We start from the raw sequence: 24,475 nt of genomic DNA, 5'->3' as shown, positions 1-24,475 counted from the left end.
AGTGTTAATTGTCTTTCTGGCAATGCAGGCCTCACTGAGCCATTGGATTTCATCAAAAATATCTTAATTTGTGTTTCGAAGATGAACGAAGGTCTTACGGGTGTGGAACAACATGAGGCTGAGTAATAGATGACAGAATTTTCATTTTTGGGTGATCAAACCCTTTAATCTACTAACTCTCCTGTCTGGTTTGTTTGTCAGACAAAATGACGGATTCAGCATCATGATTGGTCAGATCGCCTGTCAATCAAACTCCCGGCGGATGGTGAATTGCAATAAAGTTGCAATTTTGACATTTAAAGCCACAACTGTAACATATAAAGTTGCCATTGTGAGATAATGTGGCAATATAAGGTCACAATTACAATATAAAAAGTTGCAATTATGAGATATAATGCCACAACTCTAAGACATAAAGTTGCAAGTGGGATAAAGTGATAAAAAGTCGCATTTGTGAGATATAATCCTGCAATTGGAAAGAAAAGTCACAATTGTGATGTATAAAGTTGCAGTTGTGAGATATGATTTATAATCACAAATATGAGATTTAAAGTCACAATTACTTTTGTATCCTAATTTTTTACCCTGAGGCAGAAACGGCTTCAGAGAGAGACATATATATATATAGAAAAAGCAAGCAAGTGGAAAAATGAAAGTCCGTGTTTATTGGTGCAGAGTTGCTCTAATCCTGACCCGTTCTCTCTGTGGGCACCTGACTCACAGGTAGAGCTGTTTCAGAGTTCTTCTGCCCAGGTGCTCAGAGGACTGTGTGCTCATAGATTCTGACAGCTCCGTCCTTGCAGGGTGCCACTGATGTTCATTATTTCAGACTTCCATCAGACGCCTAGCAGTCACAATACCGCCTCTGCCTCAGATGAGCACTAAACGCTGTGTTAAAACATTATTATTAAGGTGAGAAGCGAATGACACCATAAATATGCAATTAATCTTCAGAACTGGGGCAAAGTTTAATTGCAACTAAACAAATAGACAGAATATGCAAATGCAGAAACATTATGAGAGCGGTGTAGTCGTAATTATGAAGTTACACATAATGGTAATTAAAAAGCTTGCATCCCGCAATGCCCTTGCTAGTTTTCATATTGCCGTGTGTCACTGATTGGGTTTGTGTATGAAGCCGTGCAATCTTATTCCACATGTCTGGAAGAGCATACATATATAATCTTATACAGACTTTTTTTTAGTGGGTGTGTTGATGAGCTTATGAAGTCATTTTCAACTCTTGAAGTGTATCTTGTACGTGTGTGTTCCGCAGGGCTTCAATCAAATGTACCGTGACAACCTGTCATGCTCGGCATTAACGGCCCCCAGCAAAACAGAAGGGCTCATTCTACATCAGTGGTGGTTACAGAAAGGGAGAATATATGTGTGTGTGTGAGAGAGAGGGTCTGTATGCAACAGAGAGATGTGGAAATGGGAAAAAAGGACAGAAAACAGCTTGAAAAGAGCAGTACAGATATTACTGGATAAAAAGTGGAAATGGCAGTAGACTCTCACACAATATTAGCATTAGCAAAAGATGAAACATTTGTGAGTGTTTTTCTGCTCTTCTGACCCTGCAAAATTGGGTCTAAAGCTGTGTGTGAAAAGCCCCGTATGTGTGTATGTGGTGAATAAGCCCCGCATTTGACATGTTAAAAGGGATGTTCTTTACTAAGAGTCTTGTTGGGCCTGACATAACTGGGACGTAGTTCTCCTTGTCAAAGCTAATAATCAATTCTCATGCTGGGATAATCTGACAGCACACTCCCACTAATGGTGCCACTGTCTATATACACACAGTTACATATCTCCCAAAACAATCATTCTCTAATCTAACACAAAATTAGCTAATATATGTCTTCACCACCGGTTCAAATTAAATATATTAAGGGATTTTCAGCATAGAGAACGTAATATTTTGTGTTTGTTTACCCTTCAGGTGGAGAGAGGTGGTAATTTTTTTTGTGAAAGAAGCATCATCCCCTTGAGAGTTTTGGACTAAGTGGATTTTTAATGCAACAACAACCAAAAGAGCTTTGATAATGAAGTTGCATGGTTATATAGGGGGAAAAAAATAGACAAAATCTAAAAGTCTATCCCCCGGTTTCACAGACAAGGCTTAAGCCTTGTCCCAGATGTCTACAATGCATGTTTGAGCTGTTTTAACTGAAAGCAACTTGCACTGACATATCTTAAAATATGTCAGTGCCATTGTTTTGTCTCAGGATGCACACCAGTAATGTTTGTTTTTTCTAAGGCACATTTATAAAAGCTATAAATGTCCTAATTGAACTAAGGCCTAATCCTGACTTAATCTAAGCCCTGTCTGTGGAACCATGACTACAGTATATCTTTAGGAGCAAATCACCTGTTTGTTTACTCTAGAATGTGTTTTAGCATGATTATGACAGTTGCGGTCAGATTTTATTGCTGATTTGACATTTGGAAATGAAAAAATGCCATGCTGAAATAAAAATGCTTTATCCATTCCAAGTTGGTTTGCTGGATTCGGTTTAGGATGGTCTCCCATACCGGACAAGCCTGTATTTAACTGGTCTAGCCCAAAATCCCTCTAAACCAGCCAACCGCGCAGTTAAGATAAGCAAACAGCTTTGGTTGGTTGAAGATTAAGTTTCAGAGATTTAACACAAAAATAGCTCATGAAACAAACTGTGTTTGTTTGAATGAGATATTGTAAACTTATTAGATTTTTTGGCACACAGAGCTTCATATTTTTTTGTTTGTTTACCCTTCAGGTGCAGAGAGGTGGTATTTTTTAAGTGGATTTTTAAAGCTGCAGTCCGTAACTTTTTCTGGTTAAAATTATCCAAAATCAATTTTTGAGCAAGTACATAACCAGCCAGTGTTCAAAACTATCTCCTTACCATAGCTCAATTCACAACGGTAAGCTTGTAATAATGTTTTATAATAAAATCGGTACTGGTGGGTTTCCACTGGGAAATTCGAGCATGCAGCCGTTCGTCTTTGCGTCATTACGTCATGTCTGTAAATAGAAAGGAGTCCCAGCTAGTAGGCTATATGGCATGTGAGGATGCTGCTGGTAGCGAATCATTTATAGCTTTTTCTCACAGCAGCTGGAATAATTAAACTTATCATTTTGATGGAGGATTGTAATCCAGAAAGGTCCAAATGACAATCATCAGTGACAACTGGAGATTCACCCGTAGTCAAAAGCAAAAGACTGTAGAGTGGCTACAGAAACTGAAATCTACACTTAACGCTAATACACACTAAATATACATAGTCACGCAATGCTGATATTGTTAACATTAACAATTTGAGAACAAAGTATAACAATAATAATAATTTGCACAGCTTGACGTGATCCGAGCTAAGCGATCGTTAGATTTAATCCTCATTGGCAGCACAATTTATTGTAATGCTTTTTTTCTCAGTTGGTCAGAACAAAAGTGGCAGACATGTTACTTACTTGTTCAGATGACATTTTCCAGTAAAAAATCTTATTTGGGTCATACTTCCAAGTCGTAGAATCTGTGATTCTGAAGTACAGTATTCACACCGGTGTGGTGAGTGACAGCAAACATTAGATTCATCCGCGCTGAGGAGCCGTCCCCACGTAACCCACGTAAAGATGATAATTCCGCAAATAACTGCAATTGCAGGATTCAAACAGAGATGGCGATAAAGAGGTAAAACTTACGGACTGCAGCTTTAAAGGTGCAGTAAGTGGTATTTGAACTATGCTGTTGGGCATTGTTGATATTTGAAATCAACCCAAAACTCATACTCCAATTCTAACCACCCTGCTCTGAGTCGGTCTCGAACCGCTGCCCGATTGCTGCTGGCATGCGAGGCGCATGCACTACCAATGATGCTAAGCACCACATTCTCTAGCAGCCGTCAGTGCGCAGTGGTTTAACTGCAGAACTCTCACTATCTGGCCTCTGTTACACACGCAATGCGAGTGGATGTCTGTTTATCACAGCTGACGCGCAACAAAATGTTTCACGAAAAATAAAGCGCAGTTGATGAACGAACGACAAGGAAGCACAAAAAATGAACATACAGTACACAAGAGTAAATACAAAGTGTTTGTTGTTAGTCGCATACAGCACAGCAGCTCCAGACAATCAAAACCCAGTGTACTCACATGATAAGTGGGATCAAAGCAGTTTTCAGGCCTTTCTTAGCTCTCTCCAGCGCTGGAAAGCTTTTCTAATATAACCGGGTCCTAAAGCGCTTGCCCAGCCATAAACCTTCATTCCAGTGATATTCTTTTGAGCTGTTTTGTATTGTGTCCCATTTCTCGTTCTGCAGTTTTTTTTTCTTATTATTTTCAAATCTCCCTCTTGCTCGTTCTCTCTCCTCGACCGTCATTCGCCCCTTGATGCTGATTGGTTAGACGTTTGTTGTTGGACTCGGCTCGACTAACTTCCAAACACTGGATTTGAAATATCACTGAGTCCCCCTTTAATTAAATTTTAATAAATGTATTTAATGAAATTGCTTTAACCATGCAAACCCCTTTAAAACCAGGCAACAGACTACTTAAGACCAGCAGACCAGCTTTGGTTGTGTTTTCAACAAGAGATTTAACACAAATAGTACATGAAACAAAATTAGCAAATTTGTGTCTTCCCTGCATTTTGAATTAAATATTTTAAAAATATACTACGTTTTCTGCACAAAGAACTTCATATTTTTTGTTTGCTGTTTACCCTTCAGGTGGAAAATGTATGTTTTTTGTTATTCCATTAATAACTTTGACTAAACGACTTCTAAAAAGTCAGATGACAGGAGGGCGAATGCTCTCCAAATTTAGCCACTCTTTCTTTGGCACGTGTGAAGGATGTGAACCCCATGCACACTCGCTGACAGATTTTAGTAGGGCGACACAAATTGTGTGAGTGTGTGTGTGTAATAGAGAGAGATGAGGTGGTGACAAACAGTGTGTGTGCTGCAAGTGTATGTGGGGTGTGACTATGTGCATAAGCGCACTCGTGTGTGACAGCAGCAGTGTGTTTGAGTCCGTCCCCGCAGGTCCTCCCTCAGGTCTCCGTCAGGCTCAGCCGACAGAGTCGTTACTCATAAAGACAGTATTATTATCAAGCAGAAGATGAGTATATTCAGGCCAGAGCTCACATGAGGGAAGCAGGAACTTCCTCCACATCTGTATAATCAACAATTGTCTCGATTTTATGGAGAAGAAACAGAACAAGGCTTCATAAATCAGCATCTACGCTCACTCAAACACTCCTGCAGCTGTTTACTTGTATTACTCTGATGAATAATAATATTGTGCTGGTTTACACAAAGACCAGATATGATACACAGGATAGTGTTCAGACAACATAATGCAAATGGTTGTAGCAGTGGAAAATAAAGTCTTGCATGTAATTTGCCAATAGCTCAGTTCTTGTTTTTTCTTAATAACCCAAAAATAAAATGAAAATGTGGATTCTCTGCCAAAACTTTAATTTGAATCAAGGATATGTCTGAAATAACAAAAATTGTCTGCATTAAGTAAAGTTTAATTAACTTTTATTTGGTATGCTGCATGATGGAATTACATAAATCTTTGGAAAGGTTTTGAAATAATATAATTCACATTATGAGCTGTGGGTGATGTTTCCCACACAATAATGAGACGCAGCTTTTCTGATAATTGTTGCATTGTCTTGGTGTAAACTGTATGATGACTACTTGGAATTGAAATACTTTTGCTAGTATAGGATCATAATGTTGTGAGAGGTTACATTATTAGGCTATAGTAGGTGGTGACAAGTAACTGTCTTTATTAATGATTCACTGTTCAAAATCACAGAATCATTCAGGATTAAAACATCATTTCGGAGATGAAGGAATACATGTTATCTTTTGTTCTGATGTAAATTTATCACTTATCAATAGACTAGCATTTATGTAAGCCACTGGAAGATCACAGGCGGTTGTCATTCACTGTATTGTATTGATAGAAAGCGAGTTAATATGAATACATTTAATACAAAATACTTTTCCAAAATTAAGTTTTAATAGTATTTTTGTGATTATGGGGCGGGAACAAATGTGACATAGCCATGCACACTTACTAGGCCGTCTCATTCTAGTGTTTAATGTTGGGGAGGACTCTAGCCTACAAGCCTCCGAAGGACTAGACTAGGAAGGACACAGCCTCACTAGGATGCAGCCTTCCATTTGAGAAGCAGCCTGTAAGCGTTTCTGTACATCTCGCCTTTAAAAAGACTGAAATACAGCATGTTAAATTAAAGTAACTTGCAAAATCATTCATTACAATTCACTATAGACTTTCCATAATGTTTCAAATTGACACATCACCCCCAAATCGGCAACTTGTGTATCATCTACAATTCCGAGTTTCCCACTTAAATATGATTTCACTTGGTCATTCGCTTGGAACTTGCAATTACAATATTTCCGAGTCCACTTGAAGGGCACATCAGTTACATTGCTTCACTACCACTCACGACTCCTCTTGGAATGGTAAAGCATCTATCGGATGCGCAATCTTGTTTTATGAATACTGTGAATTCGATACTACTCATTTTTACCTACTGCTTTTTGCCTACTACACAGCAAAAGAGTTAAATCAACTCTTCTCAGAGTCCATTTGGTCCCTCTCTATATAGTGTTAAAATAACTCTGAAGTTAAAGTTAATGAGATAATTAAGTGATTAATTAAGTGATGATTAAAAATTAGTGATGAACACCTGCTGTTAACAATCACTGAAGAGAAACACCAGAGCTACAACTGACTTCCAGCCACAGCCTAAGATGAACTCAACTGAAAATAAAAGACATTAAATCTCTCAATATCTGCTTTATACAATACAGATTGTTTCAAAGTAGCTTCACAGTAATAAACTGTTCAATAACAGAATCAATGATGCATACTAATGCTGTATTGACCTGACCTATCAGCATTCAGCACTGGAAATACATGTTTTATAAAATAAGATTAAGATACCATGACAATCATAGTCTAAACTTCACATTTACATGTGATAATCCAAATCCTACTCTTAACACACACATTTATAATCTGGTGACTCATATCTGCAACCATATGTAGATGCCAACTGCAGCCAGACAGTCAACCCCTCACACATCACTGCCCAGTGGTCTGTCAACTTCGTTCTTTATCTCACCTGCCCACATAACGAGCTGCCTGGCTTGATCGATATGCTAGCAGATGTGCGGGACCCAGCCCTCCCTGCAGGACATGCGCATAGAGGCATGAAGTGTGAATCTTTCTTTATGCTATTACACAGATCACATCAGTATGCTGCAAAGAGATGCGCGGCTCCAGTTCTAGTGCGCCGTACCACCCAGAGTTTGGCATTCAGTGCGATCTGTTGTGGAACAGGGCGGTGAAATCACCGTATTGAAAAAAAAAGAAAAAAGAAACTATTCAAAAGACAAAGTGTGGAATCACAAGCTTGAAAAAGACTTCTGAGGAATGGAAAAAGTGATGTAGCACAAAAAAGTGACCTTTCAAAGTTGAAAAATTTTGTATTCTTCTGGTGGAAGGAAACTGAAGTGCAATAATTTATAGTCGCTTTTGAAGGTGTGTGTGTTTTATATACACGTTTATATGTGTGTGTGTGTGTGTGTGTGTGTGTGTGCTTATGTATACTTGTGTATACATAAGACACACAGACACATTAACTAAGATTAATAATTGCTTTAGAAATATTTTTTCTCTTTATTTTAGTTTATTTTAACTAAAACTAATGTTTATAAGCAGAACCTTATTGTAAAGTATTACCACACATACATACATTATGTATAGGTCACAAAATATATTAAGAGTCTTTAACTAATATGCACTTACACCATAAACAAAAATTATTAGGTACAATGTACTTATTGTGCTCATGTTTTATTGGTTAGGTTTAAGGGTGGGTTAAGGTGTAAGGGAAGGGTCAACAGTGTAATTACAGAAATGACATGCATATATTTTATATACTAGTTAATGTAAAGTGGGACAATGTATGTATATACAGCACATAGGCCTACATACATATATACATACATACATTTTGTATCTGCCATGGACATCTTGAGCTTCAGGTTTAAATATTAGGTTGAGCTCAAATCATGACACACACAAAAATGTATATGTACATATATTTTTTTTCTAAATATTTATTTATGCGCTCACAGAGGGTTATCTTCAGTTAGTGGAGAGGTCATGTGGGCCCCTTGGCATTTGCATCAAATTTGAATAAATCCTCTAAAATCACGTCAAGGTGACAGCTGAAGCGAAATGTCATCTGAGAAAAGCTTTGAAAGTCTGTTATTCCAAATTATGCTTGTCTAAACTTATAATAGGCATTCGCTTGTGCATAGTCAAATGGCTCACATAGGAATTGTCAAAGCACTTTTTACACCTTCTGCAGGTTAAAAAAGAAAAATAGACAACAAGTTTGTGATTTATGCAGTTTGCAGACTAAAAACAGCCAACAAACCTTATCATCAGTAATTTTATGCACATAATGGTGTAAATAATAAGTAGAAATAATGGAGATTTTTTTTTACAGAACATTTCACTACGTCCAATCATGAAAAAAGCATAATTTTGCACATAAATGGTGCTACAATTTGGGACTGTTATGACGCTGTGAAGTCAGATGTGGATTCCTACCGTCTACACAGGAAGGTTTGTTCCGTGTTGTGCCGGCCACTTTTCCTGGTAAACATGAGCACTTGACCGTCTGGGAACGTTCCTCAATGCGGTTCTTGTTGCAACATCGGTGCGCTGCAATGACCTCACATGTTCCTCCCTCTGTGGATGCAGACACACACACACACACACGTACGTCAGTGGCGCATTTGAGATCCTCTACCTTTGACCCATAAAAAAGATGCACATATTTCAGTTTGATCCGAAGCATTGATACATGACATGCATCAGAAATACACATTTCAGTAACACGCACCAGACATACAAGCAAATCAGTGACAAACACACATTTCTGAGGTCAACAGCGAGTGAAGAACAAGATTTCACAAAAGGAAACAGCTTGACCACAGCCTATTGAAGTAAGGAAGGTTTCTTTTGAACCTTTAGCTTCCAATATATGACAAAAATTGAGCAGCAAGAGAAGTCTAGTTTGTATTTGCCTCTGGATTGTGTATGAGTAAAAAAGGGTTTCGACTTGCTTTACAGCAGGGGGTCTGCCGATTATTATTTGATCTCACATGAACCACTTTTGTGCAAAAATAAAAATATGCAGCAAGCACAAATACAATATCAAGTTACCTTTAATCAAAGCTACAGTTAAGCTATATATATATTATTGATTTGATTACACTTTATTTTATGGTGTCCTTGTTACAGTGTAATTATATATTTAAGTACTGAGTAATATTAATTAACAACATTGAAGTTATGATTGGGGTTTGTTTAAAGGGTTAGTTCACCCAAAAATGAATATTCTGTCATTAATTACTCACCCTCATGTCGTTCCACACCTGTAAGACCTTCGTTCTTCTTCAGAACACAAATTAAGATATTTTTGATAAAATCTAATGGCTCAGTGAGGCCTCCATTGCCAGCAAGATAATTTACACTTTCAGATGCCCAGAAAGGTACTAAAAACATATTTAAAACAGTTTGTATGAGTACAATGGTTCAACCTTAATGTTATAAAGCGACGAGAATACTTTTTGTGTGGCAAAAAAACAAAATAATGACTTTTCAACAATATGTAGCGATGGCCGATGTCAAAACACTGCTTCGAAGCTTTACAAATCTTTTGTTTCGAATCAGTGGTTCGGATCGCGTATCACACTGCCAAAGTCATGTGAACTATTGAAATTTCAAAAGACGTAACGAAGCCTCGTTTACTGGAATCACGTGACTTTGGCGCTCCGAACCACTGATTTGATACAAAAGATTCGTAAAGCTTCGAAGCAGTGTTTTGAAATTGCCCATCACTAGATATTGTTGAAAAGTAATTATTTTGTTTTTTTGGAGCACAAAAAGTATTCTTGTCGCTTTATAATATTAAGGTTGAACCACTGTAGTCACATGAACTGTTTTAAATATGTTTTAAGTACCTTTCTGGGCATCTGAAAGTGAAACTGAGCCATCAGATTTCATCAAAAATATTTGTGTTCTGAAGATGAACGAAGGTCTTACGGGTGTAGAACGACATGAGGGTGAGTAATTAATGACAGAATTTTCATTTTTGGGTGAACTACCCTTTAAGGTTAGTTGCATGTAATGATGCATAATTTACTGTTATTACTATACTGAGTACATGTAACATGTGTAACAAGTACACCAAAATAAAGTGTTCAGAAACCTTACACTTTTACCCTTTGATGATCATCAGTCATTAATTATCAATAAGATTCAGCTTCTTTTCAATGGTCATTAAAAAGACAGACGTATAAAAGGGAAAATTCATTACCTTCAAAATATTGGATGGGAACACTGAACATATCAAGATAATCAAGATAATTTTCTACATAGTTTTTTGTTAGTGTGTTTGTGTGTATTTTAGACATATTTAAATCCATGATGGTAAAAAGAAAATCTGAGGCCTGAAGACCTGAAGCCTCGGCTCCTTAATTAGATTAACGTCCAAAGTCATCAGTTAAAACAGCATTAGAGTAAATGGCCCTTGTAAAAAGCCTCTAAAGAGAAAATTATAGACTCTTCTACAGACTCTTACTGCTAGGCTTTCAATGTAATTACCATGTATTCTTTCTTCTCTCTGTGTTGCAAATTGCCCTTGAAGCATGCTGATTATCTTATCTAATTGACAAGCCTTTTACCCTTGTGTGATGTAAGCAAAGGAAGGTGAGGGTTCTGTCACGGTTTGGTCTGAGAAGACAATGTGGAGACATACAATACATGATGGCATTGATGTGACTGAATAGGTAAGACTCCTTATAAAGGGCCTTGAGACTGTGAAATTATGAAGTCCACACAGTCATTATCATGCTCTTTGCCCTTCAACACACACACTTTACAGGACATCTCTGCAGCTACACGATGTGCACTGCGGCAAAGTGGACCCCATTGTGACAAAAAGAGGAAAAAAGAAAGTGAAAAGATCAGAATGCGCAAAAGCTGCTAGTGGGTCACCATAACAATAGCAAGCACCCTGAGGAGAGCTGGGGGACTGATGAGAGGTAATGGTTTCCCCCTCAAACAGTGGGCTCACAGCTCCGCACCAACCCCAAGACAGTAGAGAACAAGGGAACAGAGGAGGACAGAAGTGCAGGACGGGAAAAGAGCAAGAGGGAGGGGATAGGAGGGAAGGAGGCAGGCAGCTCCCTCGCTGGGCCAGGCCGGGCCGGTTGAGTAATGACAGAGCTGTTGGAAGCACCCCTCTCACACAATTATAAAGTGGCCAGGTAATTCAGCCAGTGGGGTTGCTGCAGCGAGGCCCTCCATCAGATGCTCCCCTTTCTCCAACACCCGAGGAAACCCTCTTTATCTTCCCCTGACAGCTGTCCACCCATCCGCTCCCACATCCCTTAATTACACCACAGCTCATGCGAAGACATACGTGAGAAATTGTGCCATACTGACTGGAGTGAGAACATACGAAGAAGAGGGAAAGAAAACGGAGAAGACGTTGTTCGCCCCATTTCCCACCAGTTCAGAATCAACATGGATTTTCGAGATGCACAATTTATCCGTTTCACATTGGTTATTGGCTGGTTTAGGTTGATATTGGATCAGTTGTAAAAAATGGTCAAAATTGGATATATATCTGGCAATGGTAATATATATATATATATATATATATATATATATATATTGGTGATATATCAGCCAATATTAGTGATTACTTTATCAGTATAAGTTGATATTAAATATATATTGGCTGATATTAGCGATTTTTTGCCATTTATTGTATTTAGTACATTTGTAAGGCAATATTAGTTTTGTACTGGATATTGGCTGATATTAGAGATTTTTTAATCTATTAGTTAATATTGGATATATATGATCTGATATTAGAGTTTTATATATATATATTGTGTGTGTGTATATATATATATATATATATATATATATGTGTGTGTGTGTGTGTGTGTATATATATATATATATATACATATATATATATATATATAGTCCAATATTCAATTAATTATTTAATTTATTTTCTATATTAATTTTTTATATATTATATATTAATTAATTAATTTATCAGTATCAGTCTACACACACACACACACACACACACACACACACACACACATATATATATATATATAAATATCAATATTTCCACAACGCTCATATATCAGTTATTGATACTGAATATATATTAGGCAATATGAGTTTTTTTTATATTTTTCAGTATATCTCAAATATTTAATATATGTCGTTCAATATTAAGAGATTTTTTTAATTTATCAGTATCGGTCAATATTGAATATTAATTGGCTGATATTAAAGATTTATTTAAATTTAGTTTATTTAATTGATTTATTACTTGTTTTTTATATTGGCTGATTTTACACATTTTTTAATATAACATATAATAATGGATATTTAATCATGCATGCTGTTTCCCCTATTTTTATATTTAGATTACTTTTCTATCTAATGCTTCCTTACGTTAATCTTTTAAAACAATAATTTAATAAGTCACAGTAAATGTAATCTTTAGCAAATCTCAAAATTAATATAAAATTTTCAGTGTACATTGTTGTGAAGCCTAAATTCACTAACATTTAAAACCATGGATTCTTCTTTTTAGTAATTTATTTCTATTTACTTAGACTATTACTACTACTAAATTCTATTTACTTTATTAACTTTAATATTGATGATTTATCAATTACCAGCTAAAACAGTAAGTGCATAAGAGAGGAAATAACAGTGTCCTCTTGCTTGATCTCTCTGCCTTTCAAGTCTTTTTTCACACTCCTGCTTCAGGGTCAGAGTGAGCAATGGAAAACTAACAGTGCTAGGCCAGCGGTGGACATGATTGCCCTTGCTGCGCTGTCATCAGTCCTAACATTTGAGCAGAAGGCATCTATTTGTCCGAACGTGTTTGGAAACACGTATGTCTAGTTTTGACCTCCCATTAAAACATCAACCTCAACACACTGGCAGGATTACACTCAAAACACTCGCTGCCATTCATGACAGCTCACTCTGGACCTATTACTGCTGTGCTCTCCATAAACTCGATATGATCTCTGTGTTCACAGGAAAACCTGAAACCACAAAACACCTCCACAAATCCCTCAGGACTCTATTTAACCTCTGTTAACTGCTTTAAATGTCTTATTGACTATTTTACTATTTCAGAATTTTTTCGTATACGGCTGTTTTCTGGATAAGATTCTCACACTCGTTCAGTCAGAGTGAATCATTGCTCCCCATGGTGTTTTTTTTTTTTTTTTTTTAAAGACGTGGCTGTCTAATACAGCAGCAATTCGATCCTAGTCATTATTGTGGAACGTGGATTTCCATGAAGATGGGAATGGCTTGTCATGAGGAATAGGTTCTTTATGGCTCTGTCCTATACCGAAAGCTTTAAAATTCATGCTATAGTTCATTGATTCAATACTGGCCTAGCAAATCTTTAGATGAATGTTTTCATCTTGGTTTTTGACTGTTCAGAAAACGAGCTGACACACAAAATGAAAAATTGTGGACCTCTACAATATTCACAAACAAACGACCATTAAAATGTGCTGTGATAAAATGACAAAACATTCACCTGCTGGAGGTAATTTAATGTTTTAGCTTCTTCTCAGCCAGAAGCATTTTGTGAGCAAAGGAAGACAGTTTAAAGAGTATAACAAGCCTTAAACACAACAAATTGCTTAACCTGTCGACCTGTTTGCCACTGAAATTCAACTCAGAATAAGCATATAACTACACCACCCGTCAAAGCACTTAAAGTAGTATATTTTCCTGAATCAACATTCCCATGAAGCAATGAGTGTCATCTAATTTTAGGGGAAGAGTTAAAGCAGCAAAAGAACAGCCAGAACCCAAGTCCTGAACAAACCCTTTTTAAAAGCCATTGTGCTGACCTGGCCTAAGAAGCTTTTCTTCGAAAAAAAGGCAACTTTTTATCTCACAATTCTGACTTTTTTGTCAGTCTTTTTTCCCCTCAGAATTGGACTTTATAACTCACAACTGCGAGTTTATATCTCACAATTCTGAGATAAGAAGCCAGAATTGCGAGATACTGTATATTCTCGCAATTGCGAGAAAAAAGTCAGAATTGCGAGTTTATATCTCACAATTCTGACTTTATCATGCAATTCTGAGAATAAAGTCAGAATTGTGAGATGTAAACTCGCAATTGCAAGAAAAAAGCCAGAATTGTGAGATGAAAAGTCGCAATTACCTTTTTTATTTTTTATTCAGTGGCGGAAACAAGCTTCCATAAATATGAAATAGAAAAATGAACAAAAATTACTCACAGCAGTATGAACATTTTCTAAATGAAAAAATATAAAATATAATATAAAAAGACAAAAAAATAAACACATTCAAAAGAGGGCTAAATTGTCCAAAGCAGCATAACTGATAGCAAAACAGCACAGGATTACTATTAAAAATGATATATTGAAAGTCATTGATTATACTTCTAGCTTGTGCATGACATCACTGCATGTGGGCGGGCCCAGACACATGATTCTTGGTAACTGGCTCTAAATCGCATGAAATGTGTTTAACTGATTTGTGCGACTTTAGGATTGATCGTCCCAATGTTGACTAAAGCGTTTGACATATGTTACTACATTTTAGTGCCTTGTTCAAAACTCTCCTTGCCCATAATTGCTTCTGTTATTAATCTTGCACAAGCTCAGTGATAAATCAGACCGCAGAGAACATTTACAGAACACATTTATCCAGTAACAATAAAAAGCCTTTCAGTATATCTGTTTTATGTGCACGTCGCTGGCTCAAATCACAAACGATGTGACACAGAAAGGTCTATTTCCTTGCACGGTATCTCACTGAGTTTGACTGTAATGACTTGAGGTGAGTCTAATGGAAGCTAATAATAGGTTTACCTACCGCAAGGAGTCTTTCATTGGGATTTAATGCTTTTTACATCCTCTGGCAGCAGAAGAATGTGTGTGCGGGTGTGTTTGCTAGCTTAATCTGTATGTGTGTGACGGTGAAAGATCAAGAGAGGCCAGAGAGGCAGCTTTTTGTACAGCCATCAGACAGGTGGACATTAAACCATCCTGCACTGGCACCATCTGTGCTCAGAATGAGTGCGGGGTAATGACACCTCCGGACTGTGAGCTAGCGTAATGTTGAATTTCTTAGAGGACAAATGGCCATTCCAGCCCTGCTGCTGAGGCTAAACTCATTCACACCATGTTTCTGTTAGCTACAGGTAATCACCACTCCATTACCTCTGCAACGTGTGTGTAGGTGTGAGAAAGTATGGGCAGAAGTACATCCGTTTGCTTTATAACAGAGCGTTTGGGAGTTAAAGAGATAGTTCCCCCCAAAAAGAAGATATTTTGAAGAATCTCTCAATTGTTTTTGTCTATACAATGGAAAGCTTTGGACTCCATTGACTTTCCATTGACAAAAACAACAAAAAACCTCTGATATTTCAAAATATCTTTGTGTTCCGCAAAAGAAAGATAGTCATGCAGTTTTGGGACACGTAAGGATAAGAAAAAGATGACAGAAGTTTAATTTTTGGATGAACTATCGCTTTAACTCTCTGGGTTCGGTAAACGCGCCGGCGCATTTTGCTGGATTTTCTTCACATAGCAGCAAATCAACTTAAAATACTCTGTCATTTTTTTCATACAGATAAAAGTAATACATTAACTGAGACTACAGAATGTCTAATATATATATATATATATATATATATATATATATATATATATATATACATATATATATATATTTTCACATATTTAAATTGTTGCAGCACCTCTCTTCCGAGTCTGTAACACTCTTAGTTCCTTCTCTATGAAGCCCCTCGTTCCGAAAAGCACAATGTGATCTGATTGGTCGGCTGGTCCAGTATGTTGTGATTGGTCAACTGCTGTGGAGTGGACTCTAGAGATCTTTTTCATGCTCAAACAGCAACAATTCCCCACTAAAGGAAGTTGAAAATGTAAAAAAGGCACAATAGGTCTTCTTTAACAAATGCTGTAGAAGTATTGCTCATTGTTCTTTCATTGTTAACTAATATAGCGAACTCATGATAAATGAAACCTTATTGTAAAGTGTTACTGTAAAATTAACTTCTTGTTTCTCCTACACTTTCTCTCTCTCTCTTTCTCTCCCCTGAGGTTATGTTGGAGGTGGGTCGCATCAATCAGTGCAACTCTGGTCATTCTCCCATCAGGCCTTTCTAGACCCAGGGTCATTACAGTAGCGCACATAGAGATTACCTTTAAGGGAATCGATGCTTTAGTGTTTTTGGTGAGTCAAAGGCTAATTAAAAGCACGGTAATGAAGGAGCGTGGAATGGAGCAGTGGGGCAAGGGTTCAGAGTAATTAAAAAAGCTCTGACACACTTTATTCCAAGCATTCCTTTTGCTGCTTACATGGTGTCCATTGGATTTACTTCTGCTTGTGGATATAGATAGTACAGTGACCAGAAGGGGACATGTTCGGTTCACTTAGTTATGTCGTGGCCACAAAAAATTAACTCATGGGAACATGATAATATGTCATGCATCCTTATGTTGTGGCCATGCAATATGAAGTCATGGCATTGAGATCCTATGTTAAGGAATAAAAAGAACAAATCCTGTTTAACATCATCAAAGAATCCTGAAAAAATGTATCACTGTTTCTACAAAAAAGGCTGCAAAAATCATTTTTAACATTGATAATAATAAGAAATGTTTCTTGAGCACCAAATCAGCATATTAGAATGATTTCTGAAGGATCATGTGACACTGAAGACTGAAGTAATGATGCTTAAGCTTTTCCATTACAGTAATAAATTACATTTTAAAGTATATTAAAATAGAATTTTAGTTTTAGTAATTTTTTAGTTGTAACATGTGTATATATATATATATACAAACACATATACATATACATATATATATATATATATATAAATCCTTACTAAAAGAGTGCTCATTTGTAAACTGGTGCAGTTCAGTGATATCAAGAACTACATGACAAGCTCGATAACAGGAAGAGACGTGTGAATGTTCTCTTGACTCTGCTTTCACCTTGTGGTGACAGGAATACAGAGTGTCATACCCGACAATCCAACGCACACGCACCTGTGATTTTTAACAAGGACAATTACCCGAATCTCATATCCATCACAGGATTAATACCAGTCATGATAGGCCCTGTAATGTATAGAGTGCAAGAGAGATTGGGATAGTTGGAGGAGTGGTTAGACAGAGAGCTGGGAGAGAAAATGCTCTGATTAGAAATTACTCTAGTGTGGAGAGGTACTCATTCTCAAATGGCACCCATTAAACTGTAATGTATTGCACAGGCAAAGCACACAACAGTGCAGCTAACCAGACTAATTCTAAGTTTCCATCAAACATGGCTTAATTACTATGCAGCCTGGAGAAAAGTGATGCTATAAATGCCTTTATTTTCTGAAGTTTGAAAACTATTTAATCTTTATCAAATTCTCTTTCCTTTCGCCTTTCTCTCTTCCCAATCAGAAATTTTAAGAGACCCAGGCTGAAACTAAAGAAACAAATGAACAAGACAAATGAAAGCAGTTCATCAGTCTGAATCCACAGGATGAAAAGTAATGACTAACTCTTCGTTGTTCTCTCCATCATCATCAGGTTGACAATGAAACTAAGATGATAATAAAAATGCTTATTAATCCCCAAATTTTCTCTTTACTACAGCAAAAGCACTTCTAAAGTACATGTGTTAGACACATATTACAGTAAATATAATATAATTAATTTCTAAATAATATTTATATTTCATAATCCTAATGTGATATATTCAATTCAATTCAATTCACATTTATTTGTATAGCGCTTTTCACGATACATACCATTTCAAAGCAGCTTTATAGAGAATGCATGTCAACATTACAATTTAGAGAATGCAGTTAGCTATCAATGTAATAATTTAGGCAATTTAATTTACAATCACCGTTAGCAGTTTAATTGAAGGTAGAAGCAATGAGCTCCTGGAAATAATGAATTACATATTAACAATAATTAGGATATATAGAAATTTGGGAATGTGCATGTTGATCCAGATGTTGCGTCATCTGTAGTCCTAGCAGGAGTTGTCGCCATCTTTTCAAAGGTGTTGGTCATCTGAAGTCTTCTTAAGAGGCTGGATCCAAACTGAAGCTGATGTACTCTCTAGTCACCTCGGGACGGGCGTCCCGAGATAAAACAGAGAAGCAAATGGAGAATAATTAGCGTAGCTGCTGTTCATAACATTAAGCAAAGATAGTCATGTGCAATTTATCTGATATGAGATGCATTATGTAAATGCTTGGCTAAAGAGATGCGTCTTTAATCTAGATTTAAACTGGGTGAGCGAATCTGAGCCCCGAACATTATCAGGAAGGCTATTCCAGAGTTTAGGAGCCAAATGTGAAAACGCTCTCCCTCCTTTAGTGGACTTAGATATCCTAGGTACAACCAGAAGTCCAGAGTTTTGTGATCTTAAAGAGTGTGAAGGATTGTAGGGCAATAGAAGGTCGGTTACGTACACAGGAGCTAATCCATTTAGGGCCTTATAGGTCAGTAGCAATACTTTATAATCGATATGGAACTTAATAGGTAACCAGTGTAAAGATGATAAAATTGGTGTTATATGGTCATTTTCTTGACCTGGTAAGAACTCTAGCAGCTGCATTTTGTACTAATTGTAGCTTGTTTATTGAGGAAGCAGGACAACCAGCTAGTAAGGCATTACAGTAATCTAGTTTAGACGTCATGAAAGCATGAACTAATTTTTCTGCATCAGAAATACATGTTCCGTAGCTTAGCAATGTTTCTGAGGTGGAAGAAGGCTGTTTTTGTAACATATGAGATATGATTTTCGAAGGACAAGTTGCTGTCTAATACAACACCCAGGTCTTTAACTGTTGAGGATGGAGTAACAGTACATCCTTCTAAATGCAGATTGTAGTCTGAGAGATTCTGTGTACAGGTTTTTGGTCCAATAAGTAATACTTCAGTCTTATCTGAATTTAACAGAAGAAAATTACTAGTCACTGTGTGTTAAAGAAGTAAAACATTAGATGACTAGTAATTTTGATTGGATAATTTGGAGATTTCATCTGGTCATGATGAAATATATAACTGAGTATCATCGGCATAGCAGTGGAAACTAATTCCATGTTTTCTATAATATCACCAAGTGGCAGCATATATATTGAAAATAACAGAGGGCCTAACACAGATCCTTGCGGCACTCCATAATTTACTATCGTTATCTTAGATTTTTAAAATTAGAAATATATCATAACAACTCTCGAAATAGTTTTAGCATGTTATTGAATATGGCAATGTTAATGTATTTGGTCTTGGTGGACTAGATCTGCTACGCTGCTTCTTCAGGATATCTTACATGCTGTGAGCATGTAAGATATCCTGCTGTGGCATAAATAGACACATAAATCCCGTAGCAGATCTAGGCAGGTGGAGCTGGGGGAGGTGGAGGGTTTCAGAGGAACTCTGATAGAGCGCTGCAGGACTAGCCTACAGCAAACACTGAAACAGACTATTTAAATGTTTAAATCTCATTGGCAGCAGAATTGGAATGTTCTGTTCTCTTGAATTCTCTTACTCGAAAATATAAAATGAGTACTATTCTTGGGTTTCCCTTGTTTAGGTCAGACGTACCTGTTTCATTCCAACCATGCATAAGAAATAATTTTTCTTCCAGTAAACCAACTGAGTCTGTTTCAGTAATGCATTCAGAGGCTTTTCTTATTGATTAGCATTAGAAATTAAAATCAGCAACACATCTCCCTACAACATGCTTCATCAAAGGGAATATGAACCAGCGGTTTTCATGCATTTATGTTTAATAGCTTCAGCTTTCAGGGCTGGCAACTGAAATTTAACTTCTCATCTTTAACACCCATCTGAATTCCAACCCCGCATTTAAAAGCAGTACATACACACTTCTCACAGCTTAAAACGCAGCCAAAAGCCTTTTTTGAGCTCTGTGGAATCATAAGATAACTCCCGACATGTTACTCCCTCTGGGCTGACATTAATTTTGCTCACATGACATTTTTCTAAAAAATGTGCTGGGAAATGAAGCGTGAACAGTACAAAGACTAAATGTGGAGTTGTCTGGAGCAATCTTATAGCTCACATTGGTTGGGGAAATTATGTGTAAACACAAATCATTCAATCTTAGAGCTCTCGGAGGGATTTTTCCAACACAGAACAATAAGATGCATATTGTGAACTTAACATTTATTATTGCGCTGCATGTGGAAGGGTTAAATATTTATCATTCCATGTTACAGATAAATGCTTGATCCTGCGAACAATAGCAAACACAAATGTGCACACTTGTCACAGCAGCTAAGTTCAGATACACTTTTAAAAAAAACTACATATTTTCCAGTTTTCCAGTTGAGTCACAAAATGTGAATTACTTAAAATTGAACAACATGAAAACCCATGTTAGACCAACAGAACTCCCCCAAATGTTTCGTTTAATCTTAATCTTAACACATCTTTCATCTGTATTTTAAACCTGAAAGTATTAGGCAATCAATTAAGACATTTCTTTTTATATAGAACCTTTTTTGGCATAAAGGTTCTTTAAAATTGAGTCCAGAACCCTATAAGGTTCTTTATATAACCCATTGCACAGCTGTGTCCAGGTTAAATGTCAGACAAGTCTGACACTGCACCTGTCCGATATGGTTTAGCCTTACAAAGCCGTAAAAATGGTTTTAGACATGCAAAAAAAAAAGGATGCGTGTAGGGGCATTTTCAGCCTGTAATATAAGGTGGCAAACTGTCCGTATTCACACACCAGTATATCTCAAGTAACTCCTCAGAGCCCTGAGTCATAGTAGTGACCAAACGGAAACTCTGAGTCAACATCAACATGCATGAATAGCCAAAGGACCCATTGGTTAATGTGTTAGAAGGAGGCAGTTAGAAGCTAAACAGTTCATAGTTCTGCTTCAAATTTATCGCCTGTCTCAGAGCATTTCCACAATGTCAGGAAAGCTTGAAGGAACAAACGGTTCACGCAAACGAACAAGACGTGTAGCTGTTTCCCTGAATTTTCCAACAGCTGTAGAAGATCCATGTGTTTTTAGACTCTACACCCACTCACAGACTCATATGAATGTCTGTGACCTCCTTTTAGTATACATATCCCAGAATCTCCTGCAGCTGAGGTCTGCCTCCCCTGTGAGGCGAAACAAGCAAATACATACAAGTAAATACACACCAGCCAGTGGACACATGCGCCAGTGGGTGCTCGGATCAGAGAAAAAGCGCACACACATTCAAACACAGCCTGAAGCAAACAGAATAAGAGAGCACAGACAACCTGGGTATATTTCAGACGAAGTCAATGACCTCGCCGCGGCTGAGCAACACAAGTCCGGTCTGTTTATTTACACGTACACACATCACTTTATTTCTCAAAGTCTCCCCTACCTGTAGTGCCGACAGCATGAATGGAAGATTTACACATCATACCAAACTTAAAAAATAACCTGCTTTCCTGTTGAATCCACAGGAGTAGATGTTGAAATTAAGAAGATATGAAAATACTGTAGGAAACTGTCTTTGTTAAAGTAGCAATACTTAAGCACAGGTGTTACACAAACAGGATGATATTACAATAAATATACACACCGATCAGGCATAACATTATGACCACCTTCCTAATATTGTGTTGGTCCCCCTTTTGCTGCCATAACAGCCCTGACCTGTCAAGGCATGGACTCCACTAGACCCCTGAAGGTGTGCTGTGGTATCTGGCACCAAGATGTTAGCAGCAGATCCTTTAAGTCCTGTAAGTTGCGAGGTCGGGACTCCATGGATCAGACTTGTTTGTTCAGCACATCCCACAGATGCTCGATTGAATTGAGATCTGGGGAATTTGGAGGCCAAGTCAACACCTCAAACTCGTTGTTGTGCTCCTCAAACCATTCCTGAACCATTTTTGCTTTGTTGCACGGTGCATTATCCTGCTGAAAGAGGCCACAGCCACCAGGGAATACCGTTTCCATGAAAGGCACAAAAATGCTTATGTAGGTGGTACATGTCAAAGTAACAGGACCCAAGGTTTCTCAGCAGAACATTGCCCAAAGCATCACACTGCATCTGCCAGCTTGCCTTCTTACCATACACTCAAAAAAATGATACGTTGGATTTACTTAATTTTTTTTATGTCAACAGGTTCCAAGTAATTTGGTTATGTTGCACTTAATTAACATTATTTATTTCAGTTAACTTAAATGTATTACATAAGGTTAACTCAATGCTATTTAGTTGAACTATCCTAAAATGCAGTTTAATTGGTTAGTTTATTTAGTGGATGCGTTCAAGAACAATTTTCATAACTCTTACAAAATCTTTACTCTGTAAAGACTCTTACTGTTAGCCAAAAGATGGTTTTACTCCATCTATGGCATGCCCAAAATAGTTGTTTTTATTATTAGAACAACTTTAATTGTCGTTAGCAGGTCCTCAACCCAAGTACATGTTCTACACTTCTCCACAATGGTAATTCCAAAACTATTAACATAACAGAAACTTTTAAATACCAACATAATAGAACAGTAAACATTAAAAAGTCTCTCCATTTTCTCATGTTGCTAAAAACTGCTTAAAATAACACTTTATTTCAACATTTACTCTCCCAGATCAGCCCCTTTGCAAAGCATGATGGGAAGTGAAAGTCCTGTTTGACTGAGTCCTGGTTGAGTTTACTTGATTGAAACATGTTATTTTAATATGAAAACATCAAGTTAAGTCAAAAAGTAATCGTTTCAAGTCAATTTAACATGAAGAAATTAAATTTGAACAAGAAACCTAATACAATTGTGTTAAATCAAAATAAGTTTTTTAAATAAAGTGAACAGCATCAAAAAATCATTTTTTTGAGCGTAGTGCATCCTGGTGCCATGTGTTCCCCAGGTAAGTAACGCACATGCACCCAGCCATCTACGCGATGTAAAAGAAAACATGATTCATCAGCACTGTAGACCGGGAACACCCCACAAGAGCTGCAGTTTTGGAGATGCTCTGACTCAGTCATCTAGCCATCACAATTTGGCCCTTGTCAAACTCCCTCAAATCCTTACGCTTGCCCATTTTTCCTGCTTCTAACACACCAACTTTGAGGACAAAATGTTCACTTGCTGCCTAATATATCCCTCCTACAAACAGGTGCCGTGATGAAGAGATAATCAGTGTTATTCACTTCACCTGTCAGTGGCCATAATGTTATGGCTGATCGCCATTACACAAAAACTGAATAATTAAAAAAAATAAAAAATAGAAACAATATAATATAATATAATATAATATAATATAATATAATATATAATTAATGTTACATCATATATAAAATTTAAAAAAATGTATTTAATTATTTAATATTTAATACATACAAAGCCTTAAATTTTATTTAATTTTTTTTAATTGTAAATATATTTTAAAAAATAAGAAAGTGAAATATATATATATATATATATATACACACACACACACACAGTCTGAGTATACATACCCCATATATATAAATTTTGTTTTGCCAGCAGCCTTGTTCCACCAGCTTCCTGAGTTTTCAAAAAATGCCTTGTGTGCACACGCAGTCCCTGCTGCATCCAGACTAGTCATAAAAAGTAATGGAAGTGGTAATTACACCAAAAATAAATGGCCTCTATCAATCCTTAATGAGTGTCACAAAATAGCTGTACATGACCCACGCTGTCTTACGGAGCCCCCAGCACCCAAAGTTACTATCAACTCTAACACTACCATGAAATAACCACAGCCTGCTGGGACTTCTGCAACAGGCCTTAATAAGAAAACTGCAGAAACGGGGAAAAGAATGATGCCTCACACTTCTAAAGAGAGAAGTGTGCACCAAACCGCATATTTACATCGCTGTGTTGTGAGGTTACACTGAGGTCAACGGCTGATGGTGCATTATGGAATGCCTGTTACTCTAAATGGAACTGCAACTTTCACAGATCTTTTCAGACATTTAGGAAATTGAATTTGGACTGAAACACCGTTGTAAAGAACTGCCTAGAACTCAAAACTGACCCACAAGATGAGGAATGGTGCCATGCAAATTGCATTCAGCAACTTTGGTTTTTAATGCCAGTACCTTTTCTTACATTTCTTTAGTGAATCAGGTGCTAAAGCGTGCAGGCAGTGCATTCAAATAAACAATGTTATTATCAGTAAAGTGTATTTCACTTCATTTCCACCCACGAATTGCCCTTCATGACCAGTCTGACCACATGATGAGAATAAGATGAGAATGTGGATACTCACGTGAAAAGTAAAACTACATCAGAATGAA

At 37.0% G+C, this 24,475-nt stretch overlaps 1 protein-coding gene across 3 annotated transcripts in view; it reads right to left on the bottom strand.

Annotated features, from left to right (window-relative positions):
- Positions 1-24,475, bottom strand: part of LOC127522906 (chemokine-like protein TAFA-1) — a 171,977-nt gene that overhangs the window by 23,551 nt on the left and 123,951 nt on the right. For all 3 annotated transcript variants that reach the window (XR_007932772.1, XR_007932771.1, XM_051913257.1), the window contains exon 3: positions 8,651-8,791. Coding sequence is in view for 1 of the 3 variants with exons in the window: in XM_051913257.1 (XP_051769217.1) it covers positions 8,651-8,791 (141 nt within the window). In the remaining 2 variants the exon portion in view is untranslated. The remainder of the gene's footprint in view (positions 1-8,650; positions 8,792-24,475) is intronic.

Source organism: Ctenopharyngodon idella, chromosome 11, assembly GCF_019924925.1.
Source record: "Ctenopharyngodon idella isolate HZGC_01 chromosome 11, HZGC01, whole genome shotgun sequence".
Lineage (NCBI taxonomy): Eukaryota > Metazoa > Chordata > Actinopteri > Cypriniformes > Xenocyprididae > Ctenopharyngodon > Ctenopharyngodon idella.
This window is presented reverse-complemented; position numbering and strand designations above follow the sequence as displayed.